The following is a 24,531-nucleotide window of genomic DNA, read 5'->3' on the forward strand; positions in this document are numbered from 1 at the left end:
TTATAATATACATTGTTTTGTATTTATTTGATGTTCATGAATCTACCTCAGATGTATGCATATATGTTTTGTGGCAACCTTATTCAACAATTTTGTATAGCACAGTACAGTACATTGAGGAGTATTGTATGTTTATATTGTATAAATGCAAACATTTAGCTTAAGAGGAGGGATGTAATGTACAGTGCAGTGTAAAGTATCCCATAGTACTGCAGCACATGTGGGAAGTTATATGATTCTATCTTGCTGAGACAGCTGCTGCCATGTGTCATTGAAGTGGGCGGTTCCTTACTTACTGACTTCTGGATGCCTGTATCTTTCTATTAGGCTTTTCAGTGCCTACCACTAGAATTTGAGTTCCACACCTGAATAGGCACTGCATATATAATTTGATTTCATGAATGCCACCATTTTTCTTTAGATGCACAATATATTAAACATGACAGAAATGAGTAATAGAGTAAACACATTTCCTTTATCTTTCTTCCACACAAAATGAACATAATTTATTATTTGCAATACACATTCTTACGTACGAATTGTGCTTGGTTTTATCCAGTTCTGGTGTGATTTACTCAGCTAGCCTGGAGGCCTATGATTAACAATAACAGGTGTGGAAAAACTTTGACATAACCACACCTGTCATGGTACACTGCTCAGTTACAATGTGCTTAATTCACACATTTTACGCTGTGTTTTGAACTTTTAATTTCTGCTATCATACATCTCTAGTTAATTGTACAGGCCTTATTACATTCCTTATTTATTGAGTATGCTTATATTTCCACAGGCCCCATAGCCAATGCTCTTCTCGAAATCATTTACTTTGGTAAGTATTCTGCATGTATATGTTCCTGTTTTAATTTCAATTTAATGAACACATAGTGCATTGCTTATATATTTACACACATCAGTATATTTATTTTAATGACTTGTTTGTATTTTGTTTTGTATGTACTCTAAAAATAAATGTGTTGTGATTCTGGATTTGCTGTCATGCTCTAAAGTATTTGAATGTATAACTTGCATGGTTAACATAAATCAAATACCATCGTACCTCTCAACCTCATAGCACAAGAAATCTAGGCAAAGCCTGATATAATGGGGGGACAAAGGCCCAAAAATATTGCTTTTATAAACTTAGAATGTTGATATAATAACAGGATTTAAATTAGCATGCATTTTTCTGAAAGATATGAAGTATGAAACTCAAATATATGTCATTATTGATTGACTTCAATCCTCAGATCATCCCAGTGATTTGCCAGAAAACCACAGATTTTATGAGAAACCAAAAATATGAAGCAAAGATCTGCACAGTAGAGAGGTATGACACCATATTTATCTCCACTGCCTTGTGTGGAGCAATGGTTGTTAAATAATGTGGTCTAAAGTGAAACTGAATGACAGTAGTGTACAAAAAAGTGTTTATTCTCACCTGCAATGTTTCTGTAGATAAAAGCACCTCTGTAGGTAAGGCATATGAAATAGTGCATATAATTATAAGTTATATTACAGACATATTTATAGAACTACAATCCCCAGAAAGCTTGTGTCACTGTGCCTTATCAGGCAGTGGTCTATTTATGGCAAGCATGTTTTTGCATACAGACAGAATGGAGTCAGGTTTAGTGATAGCCCACATGACACCAGTGACATGCCAGACAGTCTGCATTGTGGGAGATATTATCGTGAGAGTGAACAGGGAAGACTCCAGAAAGAAGTTAGTGTTTCTACAATCACTTTATAAAGGAATGCAACAGCTGTGAAGTCCTTTTGGAGAAATAGATGCAACTAATAAACCAAAGACAAGCTAGTAGGGTCTAACTAAGACCGCACATGTACTTCAAAGGACATATTGTAATTAATTATCTCATCCAACAGTGTTTTGCTAACTTTTGTACAAAAGAAAGTTTCTTACTGCACATACCACAGACAAAGGAGCAACTATGAAGTAAGTACCTTGTGAAAGACATTCTTAAAACTAGCCTACCTATTTACCTAATGCAAAATAGTTACTGCGATTACAAGTTTTCATTTTATGAATCATATCAATGTTTAAGAACAGTCCAAAATGGTGTGTGTGTGTGTGTGTGTGTGTGTGTGTGTGTGTGTGTGTGTGTGTGTGTGTGTGTGTGTGTGTGTGTGTGTTTATGTGAATGTGTAAAATATGTATAAATATGTATGCACATACATATATGTTTGATAGTGGGATACTTATAACAGCACAATAAATAAAAGCCAAACAAACAGCATTTCATACTTACTGTAAAGATTGTGTATTGAAAGAAAATAAATCAAAAACAAAAATTTACCTTGTAGTAAGACTTCATGTAAGAAACAGGGAAAAGTGTTGGTGTGGGATCTTCATCTGTGGTACAAATATATATAGTCATGACCACTAGTTTATGTAAAACAGAATGCTGCTGATAAAGCTGAAACGTGGTTGTGGTCTATGTAACTTGTGACAACAAAGAGGCAGTTATCCATCCTTTGGATCACATAAAAAATCTTATCTTTTATTTAAGTAAAATTTTATGAAGTAGCTTTTTGTGTCTTATCTTACCTTTAATACAAGTAAAGTTATATTAACTGGCTTGGCTTTTTATGCCTTTCTTGTAATACAAGTAAAGTTACGTAGTGGCTTTTTGTGTCTTACCTATAATACAATTAAAGGTATGTAAGTGGCTTTTTGTGCCTGCTTGATTACGTCTTAAAACTAAAAGTATTCAAAAGGTAGAGCACTGGAACGAGAGAAGCATTACAAAAGGTATACTATAACAACAAATACAGAAGGGCAGTAAGAGGAAGCAGACATTGTACATTTTATGCACTGCACATATGCTGAATGGTCCTACTAGAAATAGACTCATATACTGAACTACATTACTCCATGTGCTCTTTCGGTGCAAACAAGCAAAGGCCATAAAAAAGCAGACCTTTTGCTCTGAGTACCTTGTCTGCCGATCAGCATTCCAAGTCTACTTTTAAAATTGCATGACTCTGCTTTTTATTATGTAAGCGATTGCTGTCCTGCTGTACTTCTTAAAAATAGGTCAGCTTTGGTTGTGCACCTTGTATTACAAGGGTGCGGGGTTTGCTGTGGGATCTGATTTTTGGCTTCACCAATGCGGAATGGAATGAGGGTGGCTATGTGTTGGCTCTTGCTTCTACTCAGGCTACAGAATTTACAGATCTGACTTCCACTTGCTCACGGTGGTACAAGAAAAATACCGTAAATGGTGCAAAGTATTGTATACATTTTTAAAAGTCTGTTACCTGAGTATCAGCTCCATGACACATAGGAATGAAGTTCTGATTACAGCCAATAAAATCCGGGATCGACTGTTGACCCAGGAAATGGAGAAGCTGGCTGAGGAAGGTAGGAATAAGTGCCTAGTACTGCCTCACTCTTCCGGGGGGGGGGGGGGGCAGCTATGCTTTGCTATTCTGGCACCCAGCATAGGCTTGGTGTCACAGTGAATTTCTAAAGCACCAGTGTAGCTGGAGACAAACATGCAAGGTAGTACACTTGTTTAGGAGTCTGGTATTCAGGTTAAACCTATCAGAAGACATAAAGTACAGGGATTAGGGCATAATATAAATGTCCTATTGGCTGCCTTGATGATTTTTCCACTTGATAGGTCTCACTCTACAAGGTAACAATGAGGCACTGCCTCTTCTCTTCCAGGGCAATGATACGTGCGATTTCCTGAGGAATAGCTGTTTTGCTAGCCCTGATGATAATGATGCTGGAACTATTAAAAACGGCTTTGGTAGACAAGCAGGCAAAAGGGTACATTGCTACTTAGATGTGAGTGCTTCCCTCGTGGTGCCATTACAGGCCCACTTTGGTGACATCACCCAGCACATCAGTTACAAGTGTGTCTTAAAGAAAAATGCCTGTGAGCAGCAGTATTATGGTACCCTCCCATTCCCACTCATGATACATGGCAACTCACTTCCCTGCAATCTAAACATGCACAGTGATATTCCTGTAGGGCTCTCCTAGAAGGGTGATCCTCCCAGCACAGATCACAACATGGTTCTTCCAGTGGGGAAACACTGAGAATGGGAACAATAAGAGAACTGGCAATGCTGAAACCTGAGGTCAGTGGAATCAGGTAAAAATATATATATAAAAGATTAAAACCTTACAATAATTACATGACAATCTTTTAAACATTAATGAGCATGCATGGGGAAGTTAGGGCTGCAAAGTAAACTCTCCCATCCTTTTTAGCATGATAGCACCATTCTTGGTATGCTGTAGAAATATTGGAAGGGTAAATCTGATGGTCAAATGAGGACCAGAGAAAAGAAATGGTGCAGGACAAGAAATAGGGTGATTATAGGACAAGTGCCACATTTAAGTACATGACTCAGGGCACAATACATTGCAAAGACAGACTGTGTACAGTTTAGGGTTGGGTATATGCTGTGCAGTGTGGTATGAATGCAATGTGGAAACAGGATGAATGGAAGCAGAGACAGAGATGAGTATAGTGGTGAGTCCAGTGATGGGAATGACTGCAGTGTTGCTACAGGACTTAGTGAAATGCAGAGACAGGAAGCATCCATTTGGGATACATGCATGTTGTGCAGGGGCTCAGGTGCATTGCTGCAGATATGTCAGACTCCATGCAAATGAACAGACCAAGTCTCTATTGTACTCTTCAGCAGTGGAATTTTAACCATATCAGTTAAGCAAAAGTAAACTGCTACTTCTTATAGACATTTATATCTGTGTTCTATCTCAGTACCCGTTACTGTTTGTGTCAGTGTTAGAAGCTCAGTATGTTGCATGTTCACCTGTGTCAAAAATAAGGCAGTGTAGGTATCATCCATACACATTAAAATTCCAGTAGGGAACCAGCAGTAAATCATGACTTGTCATGTTCCATTCTTGTGTTTGCATGTTCTACACAGAGAAAACAAGTCTTTATAATTTAAAGCACTATAAGAATTAGGTGGATATTGACATTTAAAATCTGCTGTTCTGTTTGCACAGAGAAATAGATAAGATGCATTTGTGTTTAAACAATCAGAGCACTTTGCATATAAAAAAGAAAGATGCCTAAACTACAAAACAGATTATTATCCTTATTTGGAGTTGAGTTATTACCTTTTGCCTTGTATTAGAAAACCTTCGTATTCAATAGCATACATTAACCTGAAGGCTTTGTTACTCTGTTTATAAGGAAATACAGATATGACCATCTTTTTGTACCTTTATCTACAATGTTTATTTATTTTTACAGGCAGCCAGCAAAAACTTTGTGGTTTGATCGCCCAAGATATGTATATGTTGAGTTTTGTGTAGAAAACAGCTCAGATGTGAAACTGGACATCGAGGAGAAGAAGCTGGTGTTCAGGTGAGTTAATTTTGGTGGTGTGTAATTTTACTAGCATAATAATCATGATGATACAGTGCAAAACTCTAATTCAAGAATGCAAATTCTGACCTGGAGAAGACAGGCAAAGTATACACCAAGTTATTTCACTCAGCAGCTAACATTCCAAAAACCAAGGCAGGGAGCAGTCATCACAGATCTTAACTTGTTCTACATAAATCCTGCTTCCATCTGTAGTCTTTCAAAGTAATATTTATTTTTAAAGGTCGATGATGATGAATGCTGAAGTTTTAGAACTATAAACTTACACTTTTCAATTTCTAAGCTATAGGCAATATGGTGATTAAATCTTATTCAGCAGTTGGTGTAGGTATTACAACTAGACCATCATATTCTTTTTAGTGGATTCATCTCATGGAGAAGTAGAAATTTACAATGTGAAACTCAGCATATTGGTAGAGAATACTACAGATGAACAGCTGTCATATAACACAACCAAACCTTTAAGAGGGAACTTCAGTTGGAGCACCAAAGCACAGCCATCACACCTCGTGACTTGCAGATTAAAACCTGTTTGGGTAAAAGGCTAAGCCAGCATACCATCCTGGTGGGGGAACCACAGATGAGACAAAGCTCTAAGGCTAAAGGTGCCATTCATACAACTCAGCCATCATTCTTTGCTATCCATCCTACCTACTGGGACATTTTCTTAATCAATGGCTAATCTACCAGTAGTACTAGTAGAACACAGGCTTAACAATACTGAATGCTACCATTTATCAAATGCATACCTCTATATAGCACCAGGACTGACAACATTAAAGAAAAAAGTCCTCTAAACAATAGTACATAAAATTGGCACAGAAGGCAGGATACTGATGTGCAGACAGGGACAGTTCAGTCATCTACTGTAATGGTGAGTTCCTCACAGAACTGTTTGATATATAACTGCCTTATATTTATAGTGTTGGATGAATGGATTCCTAAACTGTGCACCCAGAATTTGAGTGTAGGGCCCTACAAATATGTCCTGGACAACTACTGTAGTAGAACTACCTCTGATTTTGGAGATCACTTCTATCTAGTAGGCCGTGGTAAATGTGCACATTGAGGATCAAGCATCAGCCTCATAAATGACTATGGCATTCATTCCTCTGAGAAGGGCAATGATAGCCAGCACTGCTCTAGTGGAATAAGACTTAATGACAAAAGGAAGAAATTTCAGTCTAGAAGTGTAACAGAATCTGATGCATGCAGCTATTCAGCTGAAGACAGTTTCTCTTCTCACAACATAACCCATTCTGTCACTACCAAGTGAATCAAATTGCTATTCATTGCAACATATTACTATTGGAAATATCAGCAAATAGTTTTCTTCTGGGATCCATCTTACACAAAGCTGACTCCTCTGTCTTAGGATGAATACAGGAGGGAAGCTGTATGTTTTGGTTCAAGGCAATATACAGTATAACCTTAAGCATGAAAGAAGTACTACTTAGAGAAAGTACAGTTAATTTTACCATAACAGTAAATGTCCTTCTCTTCACTGTTGCAATATTCTTTACAATAGGGATTCCCTGCCAGGGGTAGCTTGATGTCCGGTCAGTATACAAAGGCCTTTAAGTTGTAATGGGTATGCCATACTTAACACATATGCTCCCCACACACTGAGTAGGGCATAAAGGTGATGTTCAGATGTACCATCCTCAGAACTGAAAAACCCCAGTAGGAACAACAGTCCAAGGATACTAGTAGGTAATAAGCACATCCGGAAGGAAAAAGGACTAGAAGGAGATGAAAGGGAGGTAGGGAGCAAATACTGCAACAGTGAAGAGAAGGACATCTACTGTTATGGTAAGATTCTACACAACTGTACTATGTCCTTCCATGTCACTGGTGCAGTATTCATGACATTAGGGAGAGTGCCAAAGCTCAGGAAGAAGACTGAGAGGAAGAGGAAGGGCCAGCAGAGCCTTCTAGGAAGCCATGGAGAATGGCCTTAGCAAAACCAGCTCTGGCCCTAGAAATCACTTCCAACTAATAGCGCTTGGTAAAGGTATGCACATAAGTCTGGGTAGCTGCCTCAAGAATACAATTAGTATCTAAATCTTGAAAAAATCACAAAAAGAAGCAACAGCCCTAGTAGAATGACCCTTAAGAGAAGGAGGAAGGCTCTTCCCATGAAAACAATAGCAAAAAAAATGGCTTTAGATATCCAAGAAGAAATGGTTTGCTTGGAAACAGCCACACCTAAAGACCTAGAATGAAAAGGAACAAAAAGCTGTTCAGATTTATGACAAGCTTTAGTCTTATCTAAATAATATCTGAGCTGTCTATGCAAATCCAAGGTGTGCAAAATCTTCTCACCAGCAGACTGCAGAGAAGGGAAAAAAGAAGGCAAATGAATAGACTAATTAAGAGACAGCTCATTAACTACCTTGGGCATAAAAGAAGGATTAATATGAAGGAGCACCCTGTCCTTATAGAAAACTAAAAAAGGACAAACAGCCATAAGAGCTTGCAACTCAGATACCCGTCTGGCAGAAGTAATGGCCAAAAGAAGAACAGTCATCCAAGAGCAATGCTGTAAGGAAGCTGAAGCAGCAGGCTCAAAAGCAGCCTGAGCAAATTTTTCTAAAACAAAATTAAGGTCCCAGGAAGGAGGGATAGGCTTCCTGTGAGGCCTAATGTAAAGGACACCTTTAAAAAACTGTTCGGTCTCAAATCTAGAGGTTAAAGGGTGAGTCAAAGGCAGGCAAGCAGAGATAGCTGATAGGTGTGCCTTAATAGAAGAATATGCCAACCCAGCATTGAGCAAGTCATACAAATAAGGGAGAACAAAAGGAACATCCACAGTAAGTGGATCCAGGTTATGATAAAGGCACCAAACAGAAAATTTCTTCCATTTGGATAAGCAAGATTTCTCAGTAGTGGGCTTTCTGGCCTCATGCTGGACCTGAAGAACGTCCTCAGAAAAAAAAGGTGGCTATTGGGAATCAAAATCCTATCACCCACAATGTCAGTTGAAAAGTGGATAGGTGGGGATGGATGAGAAATCCCTTGTCCTGTGTGAATAGGTCCACCCTGTGAGGTAACTTATGATGACTGCCCTTGGCAAGATGCAAAAGAAGAGGGAACCAATGTTATCTGGACCAAAAGGGAGTCACCGGCAAGATTTTGTAAGCATTCTGTTTTATTTTGAACAGGACTTTCAGAACGAGAGGAAGGGGAGGAAAGACATAAAGAAGCATCCCCTTCCAAGAAAAAGAGAGGGTATCCAACTTCCAGGCCAGAGGGTGTGAGGTCCTGGCACAAAAAAGAGGAGGTATTTCAAAGGGGAGGCAAATAAATCTACTTGAGGAGTACCCCAGTGGTGGACAAGGGTCTATATTAGAACATCGAAGTTTCAAAACTTCAAATGTTCTAATATTGAACCCTATTCAGCGAAAGCTGAAAACATCGAACATACAGAGCAGCAAATCTTTTCCTAGGAGAAAAAATTTGCTGTTCCAAAACACATACACACAACACAAGCACACCAAACAAACAGCAATCCACACACATACACCTAAAATCTTACACCTAACCCTACATTAAACTATACACACACCACTAACTATCCACTTACCTTAACCCAAACCCTAACCCTAAGGTCCATCACTATCACACACTCACCTCACCGCGCCCTAACCCTAACTCACCTACCCCGCTCTAACCCTCACATCCACACAATCACACACTTACCTGACCCACGCCCTAACTCACCTAACCCACCCTAACCCTCACGTCCACACAATCTCACACATACCTAACCCGCACCCTAACCCTAACTCACTTAACCCGCTCAAACCCTCACGTCCACACAATCACACACGCATACCTAACCCGCACCCTAACCCTAACTAACCTAACCCGCACTCAATTGCACACTTACCTGAACCCAACCCGTAACTTTCCACCACAGCACTGAAAATACCGAAGCAACAGAAACGGACAACCAAATTCTTTCCCTAGGAAAAAATTCGGTTTTCTGTTGCTTCGATATTTTCAGCTTTTGCTGAATAGGGTTCGATATTAGAACATTCAACGTTTTAAAACTTTGATGTTCTAATATAGACTCGGTGGACAATGTCCAGAAATACTTCCCTGTAAAGCATCCACTCATGGGAATGTGTTATGGACCTGCTCAGAGAATCTGCCACTATGTTCTTATCTGAGGGAATGTAAACTGCCTAAAGGGTCTCCTGATACTGGATAGCCAGCTCCCAAACCTGAAGGGCTAACCTGCATAGGAGATAAGACCTTGTCCCCCTTTGCTTGTTGACATACCACATCACTTTGGTAGTTTCTGTGAAAATCTTGAGGGGCTTTGGAAGGAAAAGAGAATGAAAAGCCTGAAGAGCCAGCAAAAGAGCTGTCATCTCTTTGACCTTGATACGGTCTTTCTTTTGTTAAAGAGACCAAAGACCTTTCCTGTGATGAAATTTATTGTAAGTAGACATTTAGTATTTTATGTTTTTTAATATTTATTATTAAATATATTTAAACTTTTCATTGTGGCTGGTCCTTTAGAGAATATTTTAACCTTTGAGAGTACATATATTTAGTTGGTAACACTGTGGCTGCTCCTGAAAGCCTTGCTGTTTGGTCAACATTACCATTTATATTAGTATTGATTTCACTCAGTATAACTGGGTGCCCTTGTAAGAACCTTAAAGTAGCTGGCTTTGGAGTGTCTGCGGCAGTAAATACCTTATAGTCTGGGAAGATGGGCATAGCTAGTAAATCTGTGCCAGCCTTTCCCAAGTGTGTTTGTGTGTGTGTGTGTGTGTGTGTGTGTGTGTGTGTGTGTGTGTGTGTGTGTGTGTGTGTGTGTGTGTGTGAAGCTGAAATCTCACAGAGTGTGTGTGTCAGCTACTTGGAGAAGGGACACAGTGCACTGGTTTCACAGAGAGTGTGGTAGAGGACTTAGCTTGGACACTTGGCTAAGGACTCAACTCTACAGCTGTGCCAGTGGGACGTCTTATTCGGGACCTAGAGACAGACCGAGATGGAAACCCAGCTCCTGGAGTGAGTGTGTTCCCTGTGTGTTCTTAAGGGAAATTGTGCTTGATGCAGAGAGCTGCATCTGGAAATACTGTGTGTATCCATTTTTGTTCCAAGTGAACGTCCCTCACTGGTGTCAGTGGTGAATATTTAGGCTCCTTGAATCCTGGCCCAGAGGAGGGGATGCCAAGGGATCAGTAGAGGGACACTTATAAAGAAACCTGCAGTCATCAGGCACTTTACAAACTTATCAGGTTTTTTGGGAACAGGTGGTTGGGAGTCAGGAGCCAGAGAAGCAGTGGTAAAAGCATCCAGCAGGGCAGCAAGAACAGGAGGAACATCAGAGGGCCTAGGAGACTCCATCTGCAGAAACTCCTAGTACCTCTTCTGAATATTAGACACCTGAACACAGTCCCATTTGAAAAATTACATCATTCTGGGAAAAAGTATCACCAAATGAAATATCCTTAAAAGGAGACTTATGGCTGATAGACTCTTCTTCTTCAGAACCATAGTCTAATGGAGAAGGAATCTGAGAAGAATAAGTAAGTGACTCTTCATCAGAGTCATCATCATCAGAGGAATCCTGCTCCTTAGGCCTCTTAAGAGGGGAAGAAGACCAAGGCAGATTAGGAACAGAACCCCACTGTGGAGGCTTCAGAGCCATAAGAGCATTAAACAGGCCTTCAGTGAAGTTTTGCCATTCAATCTGAGGATTTTTTGGAGCAGGAGAAATTTGTTTAGTTTTCTGCTTCTTTTTAAGAGAGAGATGTCAACCTTAAACAACTTAGAAGGCTCTGACCTCTGATGATACTCTTAATGTTAGTATGAACCTCTTCCCTCACTAATATTTGAGGAACACCTCTAGGCCCTTTGGTATCAGCCATGGTTCCCCCTGTATATCCAAAGTGTATGTCTGCAAGGCCTCCATGAATGTGCATGGAGTCAGATCCGTGATGGCCTCCACAGTGGTCATGGCAGAGGAATCCAAAATAGAAACCGAAAAATCCTTCTGGTTTTCACCAGCCTCAAGTGAGACATCTGGTGGAGGCAGTACAGCTGAATAAGTCTTTTTCTTTGCAGACTGCTGACCCTCGGGCCTGGGGGATCCTTCCATAGTGTCCATAGCCAACAATTTAAGTTGTTGGTTCTCTAAGTAAATCTCAAGGGAAGAAAGCCAACTACACAACATCTTAGGGACAAAAGCTTGACAAATCTCACAAGATGTATGGTTGGGGAAGTGCCTAAACAGAACAAACACTGTACATGATGATCTTTATGAAGAATCTGTCTCCCGCACTGGCATTTCCCCTTTATGGATGACATGAAACCCAACAATCAAAAACAAGACAAAACAAAGATAAGAAAATAAAAAAAATACCCCAACGGGCACTTATCTGAAAGTGGTTGAAATCCAGCAGATAAACAAATGTTCAGACTGATGATTGAAGATGGCATTCAAAAGGCAGGAAAGAAGTTCTGAGGATGGTACATCCAGATGTCACCTTTATGCCCTACTCTGTGTATGGGGAGCATACATGTGATATACAGCATACCCATGACAACCTAAAGGCTTTTGAATACTAGCCAGACATCAGGCTATCTTTGGCAGGGGATCCCTATTGTAAAGACTACTGCAACAGTGATACGGAAGGACATGTTTCTTTACAGAAATATGTTTAGATCTCAGATGGTATCTTATTAACTACCCAACAGCCAAGTGCTGTTAGCAGAGTGGTTAAGTCTTTACTTCACATACACAGGGTACAGGGTTTAATTCTCACCTTTGAGGGGGAATTGACTAGACTTAAAATGACCTGTAAGGGCAGCTATCCGAGTACTAACCTATGAACCTAATTGCACTTGGAAAAAACACACACTTATTGAAAAAGGTTGCTGTGGTCAGGGTTTTTTTAATCTTAGAGCTGATTACATTATTTAAGAAGATGATAGCAGGAACGTGCCTCACCCCACACACACAGAAGCACTAGGATTTGCAGGCAGAAATGAGAGCAATGTGGAGGAAAGATACCAGTTTCAATAGTATTAGGAGCAATAGGTCCATTAAAAAAATAATTTATAGTTGTATTTAGATATGATACTGATGCATACAACTTCATGTTAATTACAGGAGTCAGTTTTGGGCACAGTGGTGGTGCAGAGAATTGCACTTTTGGCTAACATCAAAGACTGAAACAGTACTAATTTCATGAACTTTAATCATAGCCTGACTCAAGAATGGAGTCCATTCCCATCTTGGTATTAAAACCCAAAAGTCTAGAAGAAATTATACCGAAAAAAGCACCCACATCATAAAACTCTCATAGCTGAAGTAACAGTCAATAAGAGAATTGTTTTCCAGTGGGGGGTCTTTGTCATGGCTTTCAAGAAAAAAAAAACTCAGGTAACATGGAAGTGCTGAAGCCTTTTGTAGAGGGTTTGAAGGTTTAAAGGTAAAATATATTTGAAAAATAATTTAAGTTTCAGCTAGGGACTTCTGGTTATGGGGAAGAGCAAGTAACATGTTTACTGTTTCTCTTGCCAGGCAAGATATAGTTTACAAATTTGTAGACTGTCTTAGTCTCCAGTCTCAGATAAGTGGTAAATTAGCATTGTCTTGCTTCTGACGTTACATGAGGAAAACTAAGAACTATTATAAGCCTTCTGAGCAGCACCAACAATTGGAATCGTTAAAGCAGCTAAGAGTTCCTCCTTTCAGTCAGATTCTTCTGCCCAAGCAGTCATGTCACATAGGGATAACACACTTGAAATGGCAGAGATACAAGGGGTATAATCACTTATCAACCAAAAATCAATAAAAAAGTGATGAACAGGACAAAGTAAAAATTTGTTTAATTCATAGTGCACAATAAAAACAAAGATTAAGCGTTTTTTATCCCACTTGGAGGACTTCATCAGAATATTTATGAAATTCATTCCCTACCTTATATACCATCAATTTCATCCCCATTAATTAAATAAAATTAAATTAGGACCAGAGAATAAAGAACATTTAAAGTGGTACAGACTGTATATAATGGTCCATTAGAATATTCCTTTGTCTCATGTTTCTTACTCAAAAAAGTTTGTTACTTCTGTCACTAATACACTATGAAAGAAAAATAAAAAAATAATAAATAGAAATAAAATGGTATGAAAAATCTGAGTATATAAAAATTTATAGTAGTGAGAATTTAAAAAAAAAATAATATACAGATAAATCCAAAGAGTATTAAAACACAAATGATCCCATTTAATTCAATAATCATGACAGCAAATAAAAACATTAATTTCCTTATCTGATTCCAATTTTTTTTTAATTTTAAGAAATATATAACCATGCGAGTAAAATATAAGTTTCAATTTTCACTGCATGTATTTTTCAGAGCAGGTTGTAGAGTTAAACTATCATTTAATCCAGGGGGTATTCGCATTCAACCTCATTTGTCTCTCTGTATTCTAAAAAGTTCTCCCAGTTGTTCCCCTTGAATTCCTTTCCACTATTTCAATAATGCCACACAGAAATCTATTATAATTGGGACATTTTTCTATGTGTCTAACAAGGCTGAAGAGAACGAGTGATTCTCAACTGGATTACATCAAAAATACAGAAGGATGACTAGAAGAAAAGGAAGCACTGCTATCATCACATCCAGAAGAGATTCAAGAGATAAAACAGATCAGACTCTCACACAATACAGCTTGCTGAGATGGAAGCTGTGCAAGAGGAATTAAGGGATAAGCTGACTGAAATAGACATAGAGAGAGGTGAGAAAACCTCTGATTTATAAACAGCTCTTGAGGGTGCAGAGGGGAAGGATTCAAAGGGCTACATGGTTGCAAAACTGCACAAAGGGACAGGCCTACCACTGGAATTCATCCTGCTGGTTAAGACACATAGAATGTTTGTGTTAGCAGAATGAGCAATATGATTTCCACGGTCAATCATCAAAAAATGTTAACATTTTTTTTGTTAAAAGTGCAGTTGCTCACCGGACTTTGGCCAAAAGGGAGATACTAATGGATCAAGGCAAAAGGGTGTTTGTCGGTCAGGACTATTCCATCAATACGAGACAGTGATGAAACCGATTTCTGCAGTGCATGAAGGCATGTCAAATTCTCAGTCTTTGGTTTAAGTTGCTCTGTGTGGCAGTCTTCTGTGTTAGCCTGCCTTTTGGGAAATAATGTTGTAGCCAATACCTCCCAACTGATTCTCAGGGATGACCCTGATTTAGAGTCAAATTTTAATCCTGTCTCTCTTAATCCCTCCTAAAACTGATGACTTTGGGAGAAATGTTAGTGAATTACACTTAATAAATAATGACAATAATAAATAATGGGTTATTTTACTTCAGAAAAATGTATATTAATTCACATTCCCTTATTCTGTCAATGACTCAAGTTAATAGTACTAATATTTTAAAAGTGTCCCTGATTGTCCCTGTTTGTTTCAGGATTTCTCTCCGATTCTGATGAGATTTGTCCCTGATTGTTATGTTGCAGAAAGGAGAGATAAGGTCTGTATCATTTTCCCAAAGATTAAAAGAATTGTGCAACCTGGAAGAGCAAAGTTCATTTAACTGAGGGGAAGGTCAATGGACATTCGGTATGGATTGGTACAATTGCACATAGTTGTTACCCTTAAATTTCTCTTTTATAATTCAATGGGTATTAGTATGCAGCGGTGGTGCAGCAGTAGCATTGTTGCTTCACAGCAAGAGGTTCTCCCGTTCGATTCTCAGCTGGAGTGCGGGGAGTGCCTTCTGTGTGGAGTCTGCATGTCCTCCCCATGGTTGGTTGGCATTCGAAAGACATGCGTAAATGGGCGTGCCTTGGTTGGATGTCGAGCTGGCACCTCGGCATTCATGAAAATCTTCTGCCAATCATTAGCGGACAGGAGTACCGCTGTGGTGACCCCTAACCGGGAAAAGCTGAAAGACAAACAACATAATTCAATGGGTATTAGTACTGTGGTAAGCAGTTGGTTTACAGATGTTTTTATTTGAATTTTAGACTAAACTGTCAACTCATAACTTATGTTTGTTGGGGGGGGTTCTGTAATTTGACTTGTATTTTATCAAGTACAAGGTAGATCTGTGGATAGTTACATGGAATCATAGCTTTCAACCTCTTAGTGCAAGAAATTTGGACAAAGCCTAAAATGGTGGGGGGGGGGGTAAAAAAATAGGGACAGATTTGAAATATTGCTCTTCAAAACTTAGAAAGTTGATAGAATAACAAGATTTGTGTTAGCATGCATTTTCTGAAGAATATGAAGTCTGAAACTCAAATGCATATCATTATTTTTGACTTCAGTCCTCAGTGATGTATCAGAAAACCACTAATTTTATGAGGAATGGACCAAAAATATGGGTTAAAAATCTGGACATTCTGCGAAAATCTGGACAGTTGAGATGTGTGTATGGAATGTTAATGGCCTGGTAGATCAGCAGAAGCTTCTTAGAGTACTGGAACTTATTCAACAGGTAAGCCTCAGCCTGGTGTTGCTTCAAGAAACATATCACAATCATACCTCTCAACCTCTTAGAGCAAGAAATGTGGATAAAGCCCATTGCTCTTACAAACTTAGAAATTTGATAAAATAACAGGTTTTGCATTAGTATGAATTTTCTGAAGGGTGTGAAGTCAGAAACTCAAATGTCTGTGATTATTTTCTAACTTTAAGCTTTAATGATTTGCCACTAATTTGTCAGAAAAGCATAAATTTATGAAAAAAAGGACTAAAAATATGATGCAAAAAATCTGGACATTCTGCGAAAGTCTATACATTTGGGAGGTGTGAGCACAATAAACTGGAACATGATACAGAGGCCTTTTGTGGGTGTCTATATTACCCGATCAAACATTTAGGTTAGCGAATACCTAAACGTCGACCTGGTAATATTGAAAAATTAAAACAGCAAACGGCCAATTTAACATAGGGAATGAATTCCCTTGGGTGTGAAAGAAAAACATTTTAAACCAAAATGAAGTGGGGGCTTTGCCCAGCACCCCCCAATGTGGAGGGCTGTGCCCCGCTCCCCCTAACTAAATATACCAACTCCCAGATCGCTCTATAGTGGGGAAAGGGGCAAAATCCACATAACGACCAAGGGAATTCTTTCCCTAGGTTAAATCGTCCGTTTGCGTTTTTTTGCTTTCGCTATTACCAGATCGAAGTTTAGGTATTCGCTAACCTAAACGTTCGATCAGGTAATAGGAACCTTTTAGTAGCTGGGTATCACGCTAACGCCATAGTGGTCCAGAAAGAAGGAGTAATTACATTAAGCCACAGAGGAGCGCCTCTTCAAATTGAAGATGTTAAGATAAATAAACAGGGAAGATATGTTCTAATGTGGGAGAAGGATCACATTTGGGAAATTTTATCTAACATCAAAGACTGAAACAGTACTAATTTCATGAACTTTAATCATAGCCTGACTTAAGAATGGAGTCCATTCCCATCTTGGTATTAAAAACCCAAAAGTCTAGAAGAAATTATACCGAAAGAGAAACCCCAAAAGATGAATTGAGAAAGATTCTGTTAGAGACAGTTAAATTTACTCTGAGTATGGGAGTTTAGAGATTGTTTTGGAACCTAATACCCTGTATAGCGGATGTAAGGGGAGGACTGAGGGTGAGTCAGTTAACTCCGGAAGCTAAAATGTTTAATGAGATCATTAAAAGCCTGGGATTGAAAATTTTAGTGCTAATCATGGAAGGAGATAGCTGCTTTATACATTATTCAGTCCAGTATGGTATTAGGGCAAGATTATGTCCCACGGGAGAACATGCGTACCTACTCAAGGATATGCACAGTTTCCCATGGGAGAACATGCATACCTACTCAAGGATATGCACAGTTACCCCACAGTAGTATCAGACCATGCCTTTGTAAAGGTTACCCCAACATACCCACTTGATCAGTGGGCACAGAGACATTGCAGATGAGCACCCTCATGACTAAACAACTCACAAAAGAGAACTATCTTGTCAGGATGGAATAGAGAGGACTTACTATCACTCAGAAGCAGTCAGTAAAGTTTAAGTATCCAATGGGAAGAGTATAAGTGGGGCTTTAGAAAGAAGACAACAGATTATAATGCAAGATTGTGGATCTAGAATCTGGTATCTTTCAGGAGTAGATGTGAGGCATCCAGAGAGTTACAGGGAAGGGATCTATCAGGAGAGGATTACAATGATACTGGCCGTCTTATTACAGAGTCTGTAGACCAACTAGATGTCAATATTTCTAGACAATGGTTAGTCATAAAATCTGCATACTTTGAAAATTCCCCAAAATATCAGAAAATTTTTGTAACCAGGTTAAGACAACAAAAAGCAAGTAGGAGTATATTACAGCTAAGGGACCTAGCAAATGGAGTCATGTCTAGAGAGCCTGAGTGTATAAGACGAATCTTTGAAGCTTACATTAGGCAACTCTATTCCAAGCATGGGTAACCCATGATTGGTTGGATAGATTAGTAAAATTCTGAGAGGACTTGAGCTAACACAGTTATCTAGAGATGATGGTCAGGCATTGATTAAGTCTATCACAGTGATGGAAATCAAATTGCTGCTAACAACACAAGCAAAAGAGAAATCTCCGGGTTGGGATGAGTTTCAAATGGGTGTAATTCCTTTGTGTCATAGGCTATTTAACTCTATCTTAAACCAGGGAGTATACGAAATTCCTGGTGAAAGGCTGTTATTACCTTTATAAACAAAGAGTGTAAGGACTCTTGCAATCTTAGTGCTTACCACCCTATTTTGATCTTAAATCATGATTAAATAATTTTTGTAGCTATTTTAATGAATTGGATAGTCAGAGTTCTTCCAGAAATTACACACCTTGACCAGTGTGGTTTTATTAACTCTAGAAAAACTTTTGATAACATTATTAGAACAAATTTAATCCATGCCCAAGGGACAAGAAAGAACTGGTGATGCCACCTTTGGATGCAGAGAAAGTGTTTGATAGAGTCCACACAGGTTATTTGTTGGAGGTATTGGCAAGGATGACTTTATTAAGACTTGGTAGCTGTGGATAAGTTTACTGCAAGGGTGACTTCTGAAATACCCGTAGGTTGATGGAACAAGGCAGGGGTGCCCTTTGTCCCCACTACTTTTTGCCTTGTATTTGGAACCCTTGGCCCAGAAAATAAGACAATTGTGTATTTTGGTCTGGAACGTGGGGGGGGGGTGCAGATAAATTAGCACTATTTGTGGACAGTGTTGTCTTGTTTAGCACCAGGCATGATATGGATATGATTAAAATTTTTAATATTTTGAGAACATTTTTCATGCTATCTGTAAAACAAAGAAAGATAAAACAAAAGTGCTATGTGTTAACTATGCTCATAACCATGACTTGGTACAGTAATTTCCTTACCTATGGGGTCAGTATAAAATAAAATATTTGGATGTATGGATTGATCAGGATTACAGGACTTCACCTAAGACCAGCTGGGAGGATATAAGGACTAGAATTGTGCACCAGTTACATAACTGGAAAACAGTATGTTTTGACATGGGCAATAGAATAGTGGCAAAATCTTCAAAGTCCCCTTAATTCTTTATGGTGCTGAGTCTTTTTTTTATGACTAGGGAAAGCCTTTCTGGAAAAGGCTACAGAGAGACGTCATGAAACATATTTGGAATTATAGGCATCTGAGAGTAAGGTGGCAAAAAAGGACACTATCCCAAGATGAGGGAGAGTTGGCTGTCCCTAGTTTATATGACTACTTTAAAGCATCTTAGTTTCACTTGTTTTATAAACTGCAGAACCCAATTTATATCAAGTAGGAAAAATCAAGGTTTGGGCCCAGCTACAATCTCCAGAGGAGGGCTTAACAGTTGTGCATTATCTGATGGAAATGTTAAGGCTTTTGCTGCTAGAAGTATATAAAAAGTGGGGATTTGAACTCATGCCATAGGGATGTTAGACCAGCTGGTGCATATAGATATGCAATTTGCACAGATATGGTGCTTTGAATCCACAAAATTTTAGGAGAATCTTCATGACTTTAATGGGAGGATGAGTGGGATTATGTAATAGATACCAGCTGAGTTGGGGGATCTTTTGAGATGTCAAAGACTTTATCAGGTGTTTAAAAGAGTGGATAAATACCTAGACGTCCAGGGGAGTAAGAGGCCTGAGATGTTAATGATCTTGATAGAATCTAGGGAACCTAATGACCCCCTAAAGGGATTGATAAGTAGACTACACAGAGTGTTAATATGCATAAGTGACAAAAGAAAGCAAACCAAGCTCTACTTTGGGAAGATTGCTTGGGCCTAGCTATCTCAAAAGAAGAATGGCTTGAAATTTGCAAGGCTTCTAGAATAGCAACCAAATTGAGGAAATTTATAATTTTTGTCTGGAAATGTCTCCACAAATATTTCTATACCCTGGACAGACTACATTTTATGTTTCCAGGGGTCAGACCTTTATACTGGAGATCTGATCAAAATCAGGGAATTGGAGACACATTTTTAGTCATGTAGTAAGCTAGATACATTTAAAAAGACAATATGGAAACAGTTGTAGAACTTTTTAGGAGTATATCGGGAGCTCTCATAAACAAACTTTCTCCTAGTGCCAGTAGGAAAGGTGAGAGCCTATCCACATGTGAAAGCATTAACTTTCTTAATAATGATACTGGCTAAAAAAGTAATAATGAGGAATTGTAAACTATCAAGAGAGCCTTCCTTAGAGGAGCTCACTAACTTGTTGACATATTTGGAAAACTGGGAGAAATATAAAACAAGGAATAAGTCAAGTAGATTACACGATGTATTGGGAGATATGGAGTAAACAGAAATGTCAGTTAGAGAAAGAGAATGCAGTAGGACTCTGAGTTCGGCAAGATACAACTGGGTAACTTTGACTAGTAGTAGAGACAACAAGTATGGAGGGATTGGCAGTTGGTTATCAAATAGAATCTATAAGCATGAGAATTGCTATAGCACAGCTGCCATTAATTACTTCTATTTTAGTCCTTTTTTGAACTTTGATTTAATCTGAAAATTCCTTATAAATGAGATGAAGTTTAGAGGGACATTGGCCATAAAGAAGGTCTAGATATAGGGTGGTGTTATTCTATCTTTGGATATTAATACCAAGTAGATTTTTGTAGCCACTGGTATTGAGTGAAGCTCTGTTTGTATGAGAAGATAATAAGTTGATTAATTATAGTTTTGTAAGATAACCATCCAGTGGCTAACTGTTGGCAGAAAGCATGCGGACTGTCTGATTCTCCAACATCTGGAATTACTGAATAAATTGTTTTCATAAATTCCAAGATTCACATAGGAATTAAAGGCAGATCTCATAAAAGGCATGACAACAAGGCTAAAGAATGGTTCCCGATAGAAGATTAGGAAGGTAGTTTAGGTCCTGCAGGAACTGCACTAGAAGTAGTATGAAAACATATTCTATGCATCAAAAAGAAAATGTTTTCCACTTTTACTAAATAAATAGTTCAAGCAGAAGGTTTCCTTGCTTCTTTGAAGGACCTTATGACCTGTACATAAAATGTTCTGCTGGGAATCAGAGCTCTAAATCAAAGTATGATTAAAGTTCATGAAATTAGTATTGCTTCAGTCATTAATGTTAGTAAAAGTGCTTTTCACAGCACCAGATATGTGCCCAGAATTGACTCCTTCTGCAATTCATACAGAGTTCCATGCACTGGTAGCATATTTAAATACAACTGTAAATTCCTTTTTATGAGACTCTTTACTCCTACTGCTATTGGAACTGTCTGGGTATCTTTCTTTCACGTTGCCTTTGTTTCTGCCTGAAATCCTGGTATTGTATGATACTGTGTCTCTCTGTACATAAGGAAACACATGAGAGTACAACAAACCTAGTAAATAAAAAGAAGGAGAATGGAAAGCTGATGTCCTCACTTTATTGTAGAATCGAGAGCTTTCGTTTGACTGTGGACTTTATCAGAATAACAAACGATAAAAAACTCCCAGCATTTATACAATAAAAGCAGTCACCTGACCAGGACAATTAATCAATTAAAAAAATATTATGTGTACTTGAAATTAAAAACATAGCAACTTTATAAAGAAACCTTAATGCCCTTGATAATACACAGCATTAAAACCATAATGTAAGCGAAACACCTGCACGGAGCAACTACAATAAGCAGAAAAAACTGCCATAAGGCAAATATTGCTTTCAGTCTTAATAATACACTGCTAATAGTTACCATGTCATTAAGTCCTGGGAACACCATGGCACTAAATTTAAGCTGCTATCCCACTTCCTTATATTCAAGAAATTCATTTGAGGGACCCCCTAGGCCCCAAATAAACATGGTCTATGGCAGTGAACCTAAAGTAGTGTGTGGGATGGCTTTTAATATGTTTATACAGGGCATTCTTGTCATCCTTCCTGTTGATGTTATACTGATGTTGGTATATTCTATTTCTGAAAGCCCTCTTGGTTTTGCCTATCTAGAAACCTTCACACATTTTGCACTTGACCACATAAATGACTTCTTTACTATCACATTAGTATCGATGATTAAGTTTAACAATGCCATACCCTGCCGATGTAAGGCAAGAAACCTCCAAAATATGTCTGCATTGCGAACAATGGGCACACTTCACCATTGCTCGTTCTCGTACAAATATTCTCTCTGTACATAAGACACTGCCAATGATCAATGCCACTTTTGTCTTCCTTTTATGGACTACTATATTTGTTTTTCTTACATCTATTTTTTGAACTGTTGGTAATGGGTGATCTTATGTAACATGAATTTTATTTTCTTTAATCCTTTGTGGATCATGTTTCCAATGCTTCTCAGCTACTTCAATATTGTAATGTTTGATAATCGCCAACACAACAGTCTTGCCACATTATTATGCCTTTAGTAAACAGGCACACTGCCTGTGTATAGTGTATCACATCCAGCAACAAGATGTGTGGCAGTTTCCATTTCTGTTTTACAAAACCTACATTTGTCTGTTTCTCCAACATGTTCAACATACTTTGTATATAGTCTACTGTCCTTGGCCATCAATATTATCCTTTTGTCTTTTGGTTTAAATTCACCTCACCTTAACCATTCCTACATCAGATCCTGATTAACATGAGGTTGTTCCAGCAGTTTTCTGTACTTACAACTATATTTATGCCTGTTCCACATTTCTTGCCATCTCATCTAATACCTCACCTTATACTCTTTGGTTTTTGACAGATTCAATTGCTGCTTGCTTTTTGTCTACTTCTGGTTTAATTTCCATTTTGATCTGACACCAATGTGCTTCTGCTAAACTAAGCAGGGAAGTCATGTTAGACTTGTTCTCCCTATGTTTTAAAATGTTCACTATGTTTGGATCTTATGAGGTCAGCAGATATATGTGCAGTCCTATGATTGTAGATCTATACATGTAATCAATTTCAAGGAGGCCCGTACCTCCTTCAGAATAGGGAATATATAATCTCATACACTGATTTTTATAAATCATTTGATAATAGTGAGACATTTTTCTTGTTTTACTGTACAGTATCTTTTGGGGCCAGTCGGTCACCATAAAATTGTAAGTTAGAACATTAAGAGCAAATTGGATTATAGCTTGTACTTTGTTTCTAGATGTCAGGGCTGTTTTCAGTATTAATTTCAGTCTTCTAAAATATTCCTTACTAAGTTTTGTTCACAATTGTTCATGTGTTATTGTCGATGCTTCATCAGTTCCCAAATATTTATGCAATCCTTCCTGCTCACGTTCCTTTATATCACATTTCTGTCCCAGACTGATATTTTCCTAGTGCTGCAGCTTTCCTGCTTTAAAGGTTGCTTTTGCACGTTTATCAAGATCAAATGACATTCTTATATCATCTGAGAAAGCTTTGATCTCTGGCAGTTCTGTTTTCATTTCCTCATCTGATGAACTATAGTTTTAAATCATCCACAAAAGGAAGATAAGAAGTCTTTGTTTTTTATTTTTTTTCTGGGAGCCAAATTGTAACCATGACCTAATCTGTAAAGCAGACATCTTAATGAGTTAAGGGCAAGACAAAAGAGGAGTGGTGACAAAGAGTCACCTTGGAATACCCCCCTTTGAATTTTTATTCTTGGGATAATAATTTGTCCTTTATCATGGCTTAGCTGCAGAGCAGTTTGCAACTGTTTCATGGTCACTGTAATATAATTGATCAGTATAGGGTGTATCTTACAAATTTGTAAACACTCCTTTATCCATGAATGTGGAATGCCGTCAAATGCCTTTTTGTAGTCAATCCCATGCCATACTTAGATTCTTCCCCTTTTTACAATTCTCCTTTATAACTTTATTTAAAACAAATGATCTTTTTGTTCCATTTGACTTTCTTTTATTACCCTTTTGTTCTATTGCCATGATTGAATTTTCTTCTAAATGACTATAAGCTGTATCGGTAGCAGTTCCAGTGTTTAGTTTGTACATTCTCAGAAGGCAAGTTATTGGTCTATTCTTTTTTGGGATAGCTTGCAAGTTCATTCTTAAGGAGTAGTATTATTTTTCTGTTGTAACCAAGTTGGTTTCTGTTTGGGATGCACATGTCCTTACTCAGGTCTAAATCTTTGTTTAAAGATGTTAATACTTTTAGCCAGAAGTTAGGTACTGCATCTGGGCCTGGAATTTTCTATTTAGGAGCTTTTCTTAATTTTGTTTCAGTTTCTCTGGCTGTTACTTCATATTATTTCATATCTTGTATATCTGAGCTTTCTTGCTGTTTTTTTTTTACTTCTATCTATTCAGCACCTTTGCTATGTTCCACAGTGTCTTTATAGATATTTCATCAAATGTGTCTATTTCTTCTTTTTTCAATGGTATTTCTATTTCTTTTGCCTTGTTTCCCAGTTCTCTATAAAACTTTTTTTGGGTCATCAATTAACTGCTTATTTTGCACTTTTCTTTTATATTTATCTGTATATCTTCCAAGTTTTTCTGCCTGTGCTGATATCTTTAATTTATTATTTGCAATAGTGTATGATAGATCCTGGTCTGTTTTGATGCTGCCTGTTGCTTTTATCATGTCTATTTTTGTAAGTATTTTTGTTGATCTGTTCATTATTTTGTACTGTTCTAATAGTGACAATTCTTGTCTTAATTGCTTTATAGTTTT

The 24,531-nt window shown here is 38.1% G+C and overlaps 1 protein-coding gene across 1 annotated transcript in view; it reads left to right on the top strand.

Moving 5' to 3' along the window:
- Nucleotides 1-1,683: 1,683 nt before the first annotated feature.
- Nucleotides 1,684-24,531, top strand: part of LOC122787768 (alanyl-tRNA editing protein Aarsd1-like) — a 658,622-nt gene continuing 635,774 nt past the window's right edge. The window contains exons 1-2 of the mRNA XM_044054668.1: nucleotides 1,684-1,954; nucleotides 5,262-5,375. Coding sequence (XP_043910603.1) covers nucleotides 1,950-1,954; nucleotides 5,262-5,375 — 119 coding nt within the window. The 5' untranslated portion in view covers nucleotides 1,684-1,949. The remainder of the gene's footprint in view (nucleotides 1,955-5,261; nucleotides 5,376-24,531) is intronic.

The sequence above is a fragment of the Protopterus annectens genome, chromosome 13.part0 (genome assembly GCF_019279795.1).
Source record: "Protopterus annectens isolate FY-2018-M chromosome 13.part0, PAN1.0, whole genome shotgun sequence".
NCBI lineage: Eukaryota > Metazoa > Chordata > Ceratodontiformes > Protopteridae > Protopterus > Protopterus annectens.